The following is a 14,662-nucleotide window of genomic DNA, read 5'->3' as shown; positions in this document are numbered from 1 at the left end:
AATTTCAACTGGTTCTTTCGTATTCATCTTATTTAAAAAGCTCTCATTTATATGCTGCCACCACTTCTGATTTAGTCTGACTCTTAGCTAATGCAGAGGACATCGGACCTTTACTTGTTAATGTTATTAGCCACGTGGGTGGTGTTGATTCTTTTTGATAGTAGGACTCGGCCTAGGGGGATGAGTTCCTAGGACAGTATTAGAAGGAAACACCCACTCATGCTCTGAACTTCTGCACGTTTTCCTAAGGCCAAAAAAACAAAACACAAAAAACTCAGCTTTTCAGATCTCCATCCAGTCTGATGATAAATTAGTCTCAGGACATCCTTCTAAACTTCCACTTATAGTGTCACATGTTAGCACAAATTCTGGCTTGTCTTTAAGCCAGTTGCCTTTTTTTAGGAAGCCGATTGTTATAAATGCCATGGACAATTCAGTACATGTTTGTTTGTTATGATTTTATTCGAGCTAAAGGAATGGATTATTAAAATTAAGTGCAGATAATATAGAATTCAGTTTCAGGTGAAGTCTGAAGTTAGCATAAATTTACATTCTTCAGACTAACATAAAAAATGATTTTGAGAAGTTAAATAGGAAGATGCCTTTTTTTTAAGTTTAGTATATTGATTTTAAAATTACTATCTCCCAAATCTTGCTTAGTAATCAAATGTGCATAAGAGAAGTTAGTTACAGAGCTAGGATGCGTAACTCCTTCTTTAATTCAGACTTGCTGTAAATCTGTATGCTCTTTCATATCACCTTCAGATAGTTAGTCAGTTCAGCAGGAGCAGAGACCACATGAAAACGGTAATGGGATGTAATTCAGTGTTTTTGTGTCGTACAGCCTGAGAAATGCCAGTGGCCTGACGGCAGCAGACATTGCTCAAACCCAGGGTTTCCAAGAGTGTACCCAGTTTCTCTTGAACCTCCAGAATTGTCATCTGAATCCTTTCTATAACAGTGGCCCCTTAAATGGGGGCCACCCGAATGTATTTCCTAATCACATTAGTGTGGGAACAAATCGCAAGAGGTGCTTGGAAGAGTCGGAGCCCTTTGGAGTAAAGAAAGCTAGAACCACAGGTGAGACCACTTTGTGGGTGGGAAAGAGCAAACTTGTTTCCTTTCCTTAACGTCTTTTCTTTTTTATGGCTGAAAGCGCCTTCGAGATGACTCCTTCACGTAAGGGGTACTGTGCCTGGAGGACTCTGGTGCAGTGATGGAGGAGTTTTTCCTGTGTTGCCACTTTGAAGATTGGCCATTTAACGAAAGGGGAGGATATGAGAGGGCAGTGTTGACAGCTGAAGTGTAATTGTGTGTATATAACTTTCTGCACACCTAGGTTTACCTGCCATGAATTAGCTTTTTCTCGTTTGTTGTACCTGTTTGAAATACAACTATTAAAAAAAAATCTGCCCCTGTGCCTCATTTTTTTTTCCCTGTGAATTTTCCTGGGCTTACAACAGTTGTTGCTCTGATAGTAAAATATAATTTCACACCTGCGAAGGTAGATGTTTGCATTGGACACAGTGTGGTGTGTGTTTGTCACAGCAAGGCCCGGTGTGCCACTTTGACATTGAGGACTTGAGTCTCTAAGGTAAGTTATTTTAGTTTTAAGTGTTCTTCCACCTTTTTATCTTTAGATAGTTTCGGGGTTTGTAAATACGCAGAGTCGGCTAAGTCACTCCTTATGGTTGAGGGAAAAAAATCTCCCTTTCATTTAGGGGGAAAAAAATTAAGAATTACTAGCTTGGCAGGAATATTTAGCAAACTTACATGGAAAGGGAAATTTAGAGATGACGGTGAAAAGTAATCATGGTGAAATTATGCGCTCAGGTAAGATTTGCCGAAGAGAAATACAAAGTTGTGCCCTTTGGCTTTAAAAAGAAACAACTATACAAGTGTAGTCTGAGAAGAACCTGAGTGGCTAGTTGCAGTTGACTTTAATGTGTCAGCTTTATCCTCTTTCCAGTGCTGTGCCTCTTTTGTGTAACTGGAGTCTATCCAAACAAAAACATTTTTCCTACAGAGTCAATAAAATTGTATCATCGTCACAACTTTTTAAATGTTGGTCAGTATAAAAACTTGTGATTATGTGACTTTTCTATAGAAATGAATGTATGAACTTAAGAGTAATAGTTTCTCAAATTCATAGCTTTTGTAAGTTACGGGCCTAATAGTTTTTAGAAGGGTATAAAAATCATATGCACAACCTGAAGGTATGTCTAAACTTCAAAAAGTATTCCTTGTTTTGTTTAATGCCTGGTTAATAATTTGGGGATGGTATTGTTAGCTTCGCTCTATGACCTCATGCAAGAATTGGACGGGTGTCCATATCATGTTAGTGTATAGGATAAATCTTAAATTCTGTTTAGTTTTTTTAAAAGGATGTCACTTAACATTCTAAGAAGACTCAAATGTACCTAAAGAGTTTTAAACTAGGCTCATCTGGTTTTAAGTTTGGTTGAATTGGCCAGTATCTTCTTACTGAAGTATCTCTTTCAAGCCTTTCCAAGGATTCCTAAAACTTAAGAGCTCGTTTCCCAGCCCCCGGGGGTGCACACGTTGGGTTTGAATAATCATGCAGGTATTTGGGAGATTTTATTTTCCTCCTCTAGGCGGGGGTTCATCTTGGTTGGCCGGGTTAGGGATTGGTGTTTTGCACGTTGAACTCACAGTGCAGCTTTCCCAAAGCACCCTCCCTCGCGCTCAGGTCGAGGGTGCCAGCTGAGAAGAAGGTGGGGTTGGAGCCCACTGGCGTTTGAGTTTGCAGGTGATGATTACACACACCTAGGCCTGAGTGTTGCTCCAGTGCACCTGGAGAGAGAGGCGTCTTCTCACCCTCAGCACGTGCACCTACCTGACTTCTCAGCTCCTGTTTCCGGCCCTCGCTCGGCTACTGGCCCCTGAGGTTCAGCCCACGTGTCACTCAGGATTGTGCATGTGTGTGAATGCGTGTGCAGAACAGATGGGCCTTTGTCCCCCACCCGTGCCCCTGCGCTCCTTTTTCTTTTCTCTGGGAGAAGGTGTCTCTTTTTTTCTTTGTACCATAACATACTCACTGTGAATGGGGTATTGGGGCAGTAATTCTCAGTTACTGAAACAAGGTTTTCCTTCCCAACTGCCTGCATTTTCTAAGTGAAATAATAGTTGGCTTCAATAGCTGTATAATTATTTACATTCTGTGACTGGGGTTTTTGTGTGTGTGTGTGTGTGTGTGTGTGTGTTTTATTTATTTTTTGGTATGTTGCTTTAGTTCACTTTCATTTAATTTCTGACATCTTGTTTTGATTCACTGTATAAATGTATGAGCTTGAGGTTTTGCTCATTCTGAATTACTCATTTTGTAGATAAGTTTTTAGTTCTCATGCCAGAGTAAAAAAATATGTTTACCCCCTTGTGTAACATATGCCTATAAAATACATCTTTGAATAACTTCACATGTAAAAGTAATTAGAGAAATTTTAAATCTTTTGGGGGGCAACTTAAGTTTGCTGTTTTAAAAATAGATGCCTGGAATAATATCTTGGCTGCATAAATGCATAGCGTGGACCTTATCAATAAACTTAGTCTATTCTGTCTTACTAGAATTTAATAACTACACATGTTGATGTTTTTAGTGTGGAATATATACTCACAAAAGCAATCACTTCCAGAAATGTTTCTGGCTGAGCCAACTCTTAAAGATAGATGTATGTGTCCTGTAAAATTGACTCTAACTTTTTTTTAAAGTTTGGAATCACAAATGTGAACATTACCTACTCCTTTCCAAAGAGAGAGGAGTAATAAACTGTTTTCAGATATTTTAAGGTAATTGGAGTAATTTTTCCCATGGAAACCTTATTGATGTAAGAGAACGTGATGCAGCGATAATTTGTTCTGCTCAAATGCAGACTGTCCTTGGAAGCAAGTTGTACTGCAGACATTCATACTGTGAATGCCTTTCATGCGGTCATTCACGCCAGTATCACAATGCACTCTGGTCAGAACCTCGCGAAGGTGAAGTAAAATCCAAAGCTATGTGGGTGGTTGATATAAATGAAAAGTACTTTGGGGTAGCATTTTCCCCGGTATGGATTTTGTTCATTTAGGATGGTGCAAGGAAGTATCAGTATATAACTAGGTTTGGGGTTGGTTGGGTTTTCTTTTCCTCCCTGTTTACCGACCGTTTGCTCAGGATGGAATGACAGGTGGACCTCGGGACTTCACTGCTCAGGAAAATTTGTGTTAGGTCTGTTAGCATTCTAGTTAGTCTTCAGGAGTAACTGCAATTATTCCCAGATGTATTCCTGGAAAACTTGTCCAAATTATCAGTGGTCCAGGATAGAGAAGAATGCCACTCCCATCCATGAGAGGAACTTTTCATCTTGTTTTTAATCCATAATTGTTGGGGTGCCTCTCCAGAGTGCTCACTGGGGAGACGCAGTGTGAGTTACAGACTGGCCCAGGAACCTCCAGGTTTGTTTTGGGGTAACAGTCGGCCGTCAGTAGGAGGCTGTGGTGGTGCCAGACCTCACGTGTTAGGTTGACTTCACGGTTCTGTTTTAGTCAAATAGATGTATTACTGAGCTTAGCCTCTCATATGTCACGTGTTAGGTATTTAACATCAAACACCGTTTAGGAAAGATACGTCATGGCTTAGCTTAAAGTCAGCAGTAGGAAGTGGCTCAGAGGATCCCCAGGAGGAATTTAACAGAGATTCTCCCTCCACTTCCTGCTCTGAACTGTTCTTTTGACCCGGCTTAAAAAGACAAGGAGAAAGGATGGGTGTGGCTTAAGGAGCTTGTTAAGTGATACAGGTTAGCTAATGACTTAAAACTTCAGATGATAGAAATCACATTGGTAATGTAGTTCTACGTGTGCGACACACACAAAAGACTTCAATAACTTCTGGCGTGTCTTTAGTGTTCTCAAACTTGCGGTAAATGGCCGTATTTGCCTTTAAAAATTGACCAGAGAACATTCCTAATTGCGTTGCAGTAACAAATGATGGTTTTATCTCAGTCCCCAAAGACATAGCACTTTATAAATACGATCTGAATGAATGACATTTAAGAACCAAGTGATTTTCCGTTTTAGTCTTGGGGTCGGCAAACCTCGTGCACCTCGTCCTCTGCACGTTGTGGCAGCGGCAGCGGGAATCAGCCAGGGCCAGGTCGTGGCACGCGTTGTTCCAAGTGGTCTGTGTCACATGCACCTTCCCTTCCGTGTCCTTGGCATCTTCACTAACCTGCCCTATTGAATTTCCCCACCCCCAGTCTGCTGCAGTTGAGGCCATGGCAGGAGTCCCACGAAAGGCCACCGTGTGGTAGAACCACCTTCCTACTGCCTTTATGCGCTGATGTGGTTTTAACGGGACCTTTCTTTGCAAAGGTCGTTATCTGGGTAAAATGTACTGTGTAGTAGAAGAGAACGGTTGTAATTAGTAATGCAGGGAAACCACTAAGGAAACATTTCCTTCCTGGTTCCTTTCATGGGGAGGTCAGAGCTCCCAGTTCAGTGGGAAGGCCAGAGGGGTGTGAGGAAACCTTGGTTGTGGGTCAGCACCTAGGATTTCCCACGCTGGCCCCCTCAAGAGGCACAGAGGACTGTGAACCACTAGTGGGTCCCCTGGCCCCAGGCTGCATCGGACCCGCTGGGTGAAAGTGCTTGGCAGCGTTCGCACATCGCATGGTGTCAGCTGTGTGGGTTGTGTCCAGGGAGTGGTGCCCTGTTACCTAACGAAATGTTCACATCTTAAAGCACGAGACTGTGTAGACTGGCTTTTGCCTAGTAAGAGATTTCCTTGCCGTAAAAGTTAAGTCTGATGAGGCGTTTCTCCTAAGCCCTAGATGTGCCTTGTAATGTGCCTGGCAGTCCGAATCCTCTGTGTGCGTGTTCTGCGTGTAAAGGCACATCTACCTCCGTTGACCTAGCCGGCACGAAAGTAAGCTTCCTTGATGGCACAGTTTCTGTAATGCTGCGGACCCCTCCCTGTCTTTAAAAGTGAAGGAAGGCTTTTCCTGTGTTTTAAAACTCCTTGATCAGAAATAGTTTATATAGTTCTGGAATCTCACTAGTATCTGGCTTTAGGAGTGTTTTTCAACTCTCGAGTCTTAGATGAAAATTCAGATGCGGATTTCTGTGTTGCCCTGGGCACCTTCCCGAATGGAGCATCTTTACTGGCCCCAAAGTCAAGGATGAGGGGCTCCTTAGGCAGCACACCTGGTCATGACTCCACCTCTGGGGGAAGAAAACTGGGAGCGTTTATTTTGAGCCAATCCTAGGTGATTTTCTGTCATAAATACGCATCGTGTAACGTGTGTTGAAGTCATGTCTAGTCAACAAATACCTGCTTTGGCAGTCAAAAGATAAGGACGCTTTTTACAAATGTTCGGTATTTTTTTCCCTTTAAACTGGAATAGGAAGATGGGAAGGGAAAGTGCTTCTTTTCTAAAACAAATAGAATCAAAATGGATACTTTTGGAAGAAAATGTTTTTTTTTTCTGAAATGTCTGCAAGCCACTTTTCTCAGACGCGGCATGGAGTATTTTGGCAGTTCCTTTGGCAATGGCGATAGTTGTGTTGGGAGAAAATGCCGCAGGTGGCGTGCTCCGTGGCTGGAAAGAAAGGAGTTGAGTCCAGATGCAGCGTCCTTCAAAATTCTGAAAGGCCAATTATAATTTCATGGCGTATAGTGCAGTTTTTAAAGGTAAATGATTACAATCTGAGTGCTCCCATCGAGCTGTTTGAGCCCTTCCTGTCTCCAGGTGCTAGAAGTAAAGACGTGAAGGCATCGATGTGAAATACATCACCCAGGGTTCTAGGCAGCTAGGTTAGCAGCCAGGTGGCTGCACATCCTGGCAGATGGAGCCTGTACGGGAAAAACGCCTTGCAAAGGTTGCGTATCTACGGAGAGAGTAATTAAATTCCAGGCTGTTTGTATTAGCATATGCCTCCCACGTTCAAGAGTTTCTTTTACTAGAATCTGAAAGCTTTGGTCTGTTTCATGTTTATCCCGCTCTATTGGTGAGCAACTACCCGCATGAACAAAAGACGTGTAAAAGGATAGCGTCCCTAGTGCACTGCGTAGGCCTCTGGTTAAGGGATCAGTCTCTGCTTTAAGGTGGTATTGTGCCCGCTCCTCTGTACCCGCTTTTATCTTGAAAATCCCTCCCTTTGCCACCAGCTCGTCTGGCCCCCTAGTGGCAGGTCTGCCCTACTGTCCTTTTTCATTTTATAGCTAGTCTGACCTGAGATATGATTACTCTCGTTACTCTTAATAGTTTTGCTTGCTTTCTGTGTGTGTGCCTTTTCTGGCTAGAGCCTGGGCATCAGTCATCGATGGAACACTGCCAGGCACTGGGCTTGGGGAGTGAAGAGACACATCCCCTGCCTTCATGAAGCTGTTTTCTCGTTGCACTTTTGGGGGAGGAGGGGGTTCCTCGTGTCTCACCTGTCAGCTTTCTTTTTAAAACCTGCTTTTCAGAGATCTGAAATTGCCACTGTAACCTAGATGTCACTTTCCCCAAGGAACACTGGCCCTGAATTCCAGAACAAAACCAGGCGTTCAGAGTATGGCTACATAAAGCTATCTGCACTGTATCCCCAGTGAAGTCTGACCTTTTGTACGAGGACGTTTGTGGCTTTGCCCCGATAGCCTGCACTGGTTCTCAGTAAATGGCCTGATCTGGCTCATCAGACGTGGGCCTTGCTACTGCAGGCCCCTCATCTCTGCGGTGACTGACCAAGAACTCCTGAAGGTTGTGAGGCTTTTGTCAACTGGTACCTGGAACGTCCCTCTCCCAGCCTCCCCCCCCCCCCCCATTTTCTAAGGTGTCCTGTTTACCACTGACTTTTTGAAAGTACCTTGTTTCATAGTGAAGATGGAGCCTAGCCTATCACTGATTTGGGGCCTGTGGAGGATTAAGAAAAGCTTCACAAAAGACTGAAGTCCTCAGTTTGTCGCCTCTGGCATTAAGTCACCTCTATCTGTAGGGTGCTTTTGGCTTCATACCTGTGCAGATTTTTTCTCAGCTGCACAAATCACACGGCTCTGTTTCTGTTTCTTCCATATACTGATCATTGAGAATTTGTGTTTCTCTTTTATTAAGACTTTTTTTCATTTAAAACTTGCAACAGTTTGGAGAATACTCTGGAACTGATATGCTCCTATATTGAAAATGACTCGTGTGTGTCTAAAGTTAGAAGTAATTGAAGCTGCACAGTTCAGGTGTGTCTGTTTTTAAATGCTTATTTGAAAGAAATTACACTGAAAGTTGTTACTTATTTGTTGTATATAGCCTCTGACCCAGAAATCATTCTAGTTTATCTTGGGAAAGAACCAGAAGTGTATGCAAAGGTGCATTTATAGGAATGTTAGTTATGGTGTATTCATGATAGGAAAGGAAAGGAGCCACCCACACTGCAGTGGGGAGCTGGGTGGTGGGTGAACTGTAATCCAGCCATACAGTGGGTTATTCAACTTGAAAGATCCTTCTGAATTTAGTTGATGGGATGCATTCATGCCATGGTAAATGAATAAAGGCGAGGCATGAAAGTGATTTTCGTTGGATTCAGTTTTGTAAAAATGCATGCTCCTTAAGACTGGCGAGCCATACGCTGCATGAGAGTGGCTGCTCCCGAGAAGCAGGCTGCCTGGGGGTTGCAGGAGGTATTGCTGCACAGAGTATGTGACCCCTGGAGTAGTGGCCAGGTGTGAACATGAGCTGTTCTCCAAGATGCAGGAGTGGGAGTCTCATAGGAAAGGTGCGTGCGTAGCATCCTTTCCAAATGTCTTGGAACCCAGACGTTTAGTGGGTGTTGCCAGTTGCGTTGCATCTTGGTGCAGAGGGCCAGAGCTGCTCTCGGGCAGTGCATTAAGATTAAGACAAACCTGTCTTAATCTTGGCTTTTACTTTATTTTCTGTTAATGAAGTAAGTTAAATTTTTTTTTTTAATTTGAGGACCGTTTTAGTGGTTTTTATTTGTTCAAGAATTGTCATTTCTTTATGAAAAACAACTAAAGGAACATATGGGGGCCTAACATAGAGTGTCCTGAATCTTTAAAACTATTTAGAAACGTCTCTTGAGTTGTATAACTGCTTTACATTGTCCAAATAACAGCCCTAAATGAAAATTTATGCCGACAAGTAAATCTCAAGTAGGTATCTGAAATGCCATGACTTTTCATCGAAACTGCACATTTGAGGAATTGTCTTCTATTGGGGAAAGTAAGTTTATCGGTAGCGTGCCAAGTCCATTAATAGTCCGTAGATTGTAAAGTTATCTGACAGTTTTGGAGCGTCCAGTGCTCTGACAACAAGGAATGCGAAGCATCTGTGTTAAAGTCCTCTGCTTCGGTGTAGGGAACCTAAAATTGCCTTTGTTTTCTGTGCAGCTCAAAGCTCGGATGACCCCATGCCGCTCCTGAATGGCGAGGCGGAAGACGAGGCCGACAGCATGCACGTCGATAGAGAGTTTGTAACAGGTGGGAGTGGACAGTTTCCTGTTAGCCGCAGCAGCGGTCCAATGGTCGAAGACAGCAAACAGCAGGAGGGTGGTTCCGTTGGACCGAAAGAAATAGAAATCTATACCGTTTCAGCAATGCAGACCCCCTGCCGTTGCAAGAACCAGTACGCGTGTTATTTCTAACATGCGTTCGCTCAAGCAATTTTTGCACTTTGTCCAGTGTTTTAAAGAATGTTATGCTCTAATTTGCATATCTTGGACAAGTTTGTAGCTATAAGGAGAAGTGTTTTGGTGCATTTTATGGATATGAAAAATATAAGTGCAATCTTCCTATTTTGATTTGAGGCTTTTGCTTCATGTGCCTTGTTTGATTTTAATGAGGTTTCACATTTTTCATTTTCTGACATAGGACCTTGGGGTGACTATACCAGACGAACATCTATGGCTAGTAATTTCGAGGCGATAAACAGCAAAAGGAATGTCTGGCTGTAAACACTGAGAACTAGTAGATGTTGTGGTTTTGACTTGTAACCAGTCGGGCCACTGTGAAATCTCTAACTCGGCGCTCCTGGTTGCTTTGGTTTGTGTGGCGCTCACTCTGAATCTACTGAGAGGCTGAGCGCCGTGTCTCACAAAACACATTTTCTCACTAAAATTTTTAGTGTATTAAAACAGTTGATAGTCATTTTTGGTTTTTAAAAGGTAAGGGCTTTGTTTCTTTTACTACTTCAAGATTTAGCCATTTAGCTAATGCTTTTTTCTACCATTCTTTTATCTAGGTGACCATGAAAACATTTTAGCCATTCTCTTAATGTGTTAATATATTTGGAAATAGATGCTGGTTTTTTAAAAGTTTTATTACTATATCTGTATGCTAAATTCTTTACTGGGGATAAAAGATTATATTGTTTCCCAGAGGTACATGAAAAAAAATCGTTTTTGTTCACTAAGATGAAAAGAAAATGTGTACATCTTTCTAGAAGCTACAGAATTGTTACGGATGGAGTCACCATTTTGGCAAATACTTAAATGAAGTGGGTAGATTTTCCAAGGGCAATTCTGATTGGATAATACATTTAAAGATCTTGGCTAAAGATAAATAACAGAACTCAAAGCCAGCTTTTTAAAAAATGGCATTGCTACATGCTTTTAAAAAGGCAGAAGTAATCACTCTTTAATCTTCAAACATTAATTCCCTCGGTGTTCGGGTTAAATTGAATGCCGCTCTTGAACCTAACGTTGAAAAGGCCATTGTTTCAACTCAACTCATCCCATATGATAGGTGCCAAGTAAGCATTCCCCGTGTTTTGCATCACTTCGTTTATAACACTCTCTGACTGAATAAACAAAAGGCATGGGATTGCTAGAGATCACTTGCAGTAGGTGGGTGAGGGGGTGGGGTGGAGGAGGGGAGTCCTGGAAGGCGCGTTGGAGCAGAGTGTACAGGCGGCCCTGGGCAGCCCTGCCGGCCGTCGGCAGCTGCGGGTCTGACCCAGCAGCCTGAGCTCTTAGCCAGTCTCTGGGAGGTTTGCTGCTCTCATATGCTCAGACTTACTAGATGTTTCCTGATGACACGGGGTTACAACTGGCCTTGAGTTTGAGAATGCATAATGGAGCTACTTGACTTTAGCTGGGCACCAGAGAAGAATGATACATATGCAGTGAACATTAAGCAAAAAAAATCAGTCTAGTTAACTCGGACTTCTGAGGCCCAGTCACCTAAAAATATCATTTCTGTCTTGGTTAGTAGTAGTATAAGTTGTCTTAGTAACTATCGAGGTCAACATCCTGCTCATGAGTTTTATTACCCAGGAAAAGCTGTTTATTTGGGGGGAAAAAATAAATATTTCCCTGGGAATAACTTGTTTTATTTTTAATTTTACCTCATGTTTAGTTCTTGAAACACTTGTTCTCCAGCCTTAAGTTTAACTAAATAGAAAATCTGTTGTTCAATTTGAAAAGAAATAATCCATAATCCGCTGAAGAATTTATAGCGGCTGTTAAACTGTGTCACTTAAACTGCCAGAAACTTGATGATTAATAGAACGTTTAGAAGATGTTTTTGTTCGTTGAACAAGATGTGATGTTTTTGTCATCAGAAAGATTTTCAGGACACACAGAAACCTATGTCTGGGTGCCAGTCGGGGGTCATAGTGTGCGGGATGTTAGGGGCGTGGGACACACGCCTGTGTGTCCTCATCCTAGAGGTTACGGAGTCAGTGCTTCTGTATTTAATGTCACACTTTACTTGAACAGTGCAGAACATTGGGGTAGATTTTAACATCATTAAGCAAGTCATAGTTTTAGATCATTCTCTGTACTGTTCTGTGAATTCCTGTGAACGTGAATATTAATCCTTGAGTTTCACTATACAGAAAATACCTTGTAATTAACTGCCTATTCCCATGTGTCCAAACGTTCTGTGATCGACATTTTTTCCCCGTAAGACATCTCCCTCTTAACAGATGTCTGTATGTGCAGATGATGGTTTTTGAAAGTGGAGCCTTGGAGACATAGTCACTGTAATTGCTGAACTCAGAAGAAACTCTTCAGAGCTGTGCCCCTGGCCCAAGACTGTACGCGCGGGCTCGCTAGCATTCGTGGTTCTTCCCGCAGTCTGCCGGTGCTGCTGTGGCATTTTGCAGAAGTGCCGTGTGATTCGCGTGTTGCTGAGGAAAGCACTCCCTGTCCCTATTCCCGTGTGCGCGTCCCCGGCCTGGAGGGGGCGCTCTGGGGAGCCTCCCGTGACGCTGCCAGACTTTGTCCCGGGAGCCGCCTTAGTTCTCGTGCTTCATCGACTGCTTTTCTTGTCTCTTTCTAATTTCTTAGAAGCTGGAGAAGGTTTTGATTCATTTTAACCCTTTGTGGGAACACGTTCAGTTCTGATGGACTTTCTCACAGGTGGTGATTTTTCAAACTGCTCTCCAAAGTAGTCTTAAACCGAGACCAGGCCACCGCTGTTGGTATTTTTCATGCAGTACGTCTGTCAGCTGAAGTTCTTTCATTTGGGTCCCCAACACTAATGAAATTTATAAATGTTTCCTGTCTTACCAGGCAAATGCTTCTGTTGTGTTTTACTTCTAAATCACTTATGCACCGTTTTTTGCCTTGCAAGAGGAACTGGTTTGTTTAAAGAAAGGAAACTAAATAAATCTTTTAAAACAGTAGCAGGAATGAAGCATTTTATACTGTCTCCTCCCCTCTGGTTCTGAATTTTGGTGACAGGTGTATTTCTTAATGCAGATACGAAAAACAGTAGCTCCGTATCGAATACACTGACAAATGGATGTCTCATCAAGGGACATTTGGACGTCCCCTCCGCGACACAGCTCAGTGGGATGGAGCGCAGGAGTGGCCAGTGCCTAACAGGACCCGATGGAATTGGCGGTGGAGTAGTTCCGGGCCCGCCGTTTCCGAGTAGCCAGGGTTCTGCCTGTGTTAGTGGGACTGAAGAGCCAGAAAAGGCCACGAGCGTTAACCCCGAGATGTGCGGCTCTCTGCACCTGAACGGGAGTCCAAGTAGCTGCATAGCCAGCAGGCCTTCCTGGGTGGAAGATATCGGGGAGAACCTTCACTACGGACACTACCACGGGTTTGGGGACACTGCCGAAAGCATCCCGGAGCTGAACAGTGTGATAGAGCACTCCAGCTCCGTGAAGGTGGAGGAGGGGTACGACAGCGCCGTCCTGGGCACCATGCACCTGTTCCACGGCTCGTAGGGCCGAGGCCGCCTCGTGGACACACCAGGCCTCCTGCTGACCAACTCCCAATACTAGTGTAGCATCGACTTGAAGGAATGCCACGACTTGTACTATTTTTTTACACTTCAGCTTTCTGAAAAAGTGCACTCTGATTCGGCAGGTTCTCGTGGAGTCCTAGCATGAGTACAAGTAGGCGTACTTAGCGCACAGGTGTCTCCTCCGTGGCACAGTGGGCCTCTTTCAGGATGCACTTTTGAAATTTAATTTTTCTGCTGCCAATCTCAGTATTTTCTTTTGAATACCATCACCATAAATTGCCATTTTTCCTTCCGTCAAATTAAATCGTATCTGGTCAGGATAAATTGCAGACAGTCAATGAGGTGCCTGGCAATTTACGCTTTGCGCATGGGCATCATTTTGAAGAGCTTGCTTTTACTCTTTCCGGTAGAATTTTTGACAGAGGACAACTCTTTCCCTATGCAAGGTACAGCCTTACAAAGATTTCTTGCAGTGAAGCGTATGAAGAGAAGAACGTTTGTCTTTTTCAAAGTCTTTTCATTGAAACTTTGCTACGTGCCGTGTGGTGAAGGTCTTACTCTTAGGCACACGTATTGGTTTGGGGACGTGAGTGGTCCCTTCTTTAATGGCGTAGCTCACTGCCCTGGATTTCACTGAAAGCACCTGCAGCCTGGGACTGACTTCTGATTTGATGTGTTTTTATTCCACATTTCCTACTTGGACTCTAGGATTTTTACCACAGATAATGGTTTCCCTTATAGGTAGTGGAAGTTACTCTTTGCAGGGGACTGTCAGGTCAAAATATTTAACTGACTCTTTTGACTTATATTTTCTTTTTTCCTTGTTTTTCTTTTTTGGGGTTTTCTGCTTTAAAATATGTACCACTATGTATATCCAGTTAACTGAGGGAATTTTGAATCTCTCTTAATGAAGCTGCATTAAGTTTATGGTTTTATAGAAATTAGCTTTTGTTTAGGCAGCGAGTGGTCACACTGTGCGAATATTGTCATGAATTTTTACTTTTCTGATTTTTGTAATAAAAATTGGTGAAGATAGAGGATGTGTCAGATGAACAAAACCAATGTTCTCAGAGTGTTACTAACATTTTGTTTTTAAATTGTCCTTTACACGTGGAATAAACAGACGCTCACACCCGCTGTGTCTCTGGGTATGCTTCCCTGCGTGAGCGTGGTCCGTGGGGGGACTGGAGGGATGGGCTTTTACTGCGGCCTTTCATTTTGCTTGTAAGACTCCATTTACTCCTCTGACCCTCCCATGTAGTCCTTTTCACCACTTTTGGTCTGTTCACATGCTCTAATTTTATGAACACGTTGTCTCACTGGATCTCTCTTGGGGGTAGGGAGAGGTATAAATTGCCGTCAGCTAACAGGATCGTGCTTATTTTCATAAATAAGCGTGCTTATTTTCATAAAAGACCACAGCCATAATTCCCTAAACTTCTTTGAGCCGGCACGTATTAATAAATGTAAGCCTTT

The 14,662-nt window shown here is 43.0% G+C and overlaps 1 protein-coding gene across 2 annotated transcripts in view; it reads left to right on the top strand.

The window, feature by feature from the left end:
* Positions 1-14,321, top strand: part of ANKRD10 (ankyrin repeat domain 10) — a 33,047-nt gene extending 18,726 nt beyond the window's left edge. Inside the window, exons 4-6 of one of the 2 annotated variants that reach the window (XM_059041929.2) lie at positions 845-1,080; positions 9,377-9,466; positions 12,691-14,321. In XM_059041929.2, the coding sequence (XP_058897912.1) occupies positions 845-1,080; positions 9,377-9,466; positions 12,691-13,166 (802 nt within the window). In that variant the 3' untranslated portion in view covers positions 13,167-14,321. Of the gene's footprint in view, positions 1-844; positions 1,081-9,376; positions 9,467-11,928 lie in introns of both variants that reach the window. The other variant, XM_067016745.1, reaches the window with a different exon arrangement.
* The last annotated feature ends 341 nt before the right edge of the window (positions 14,322-14,662 follow it).

The sequence above is a fragment of the Kogia breviceps genome, chromosome 16 (genome assembly GCF_026419965.1).
Source record: "Kogia breviceps isolate mKogBre1 chromosome 16, mKogBre1 haplotype 1, whole genome shotgun sequence".
Lineage (NCBI taxonomy): Eukaryota > Metazoa > Chordata > Mammalia > Artiodactyla > Physeteridae > Kogia > Kogia breviceps.
The sequence above is the reverse complement of the archived record's forward strand: the minus strand, read 5'-3'. Positions and strand labels throughout refer to the sequence as shown.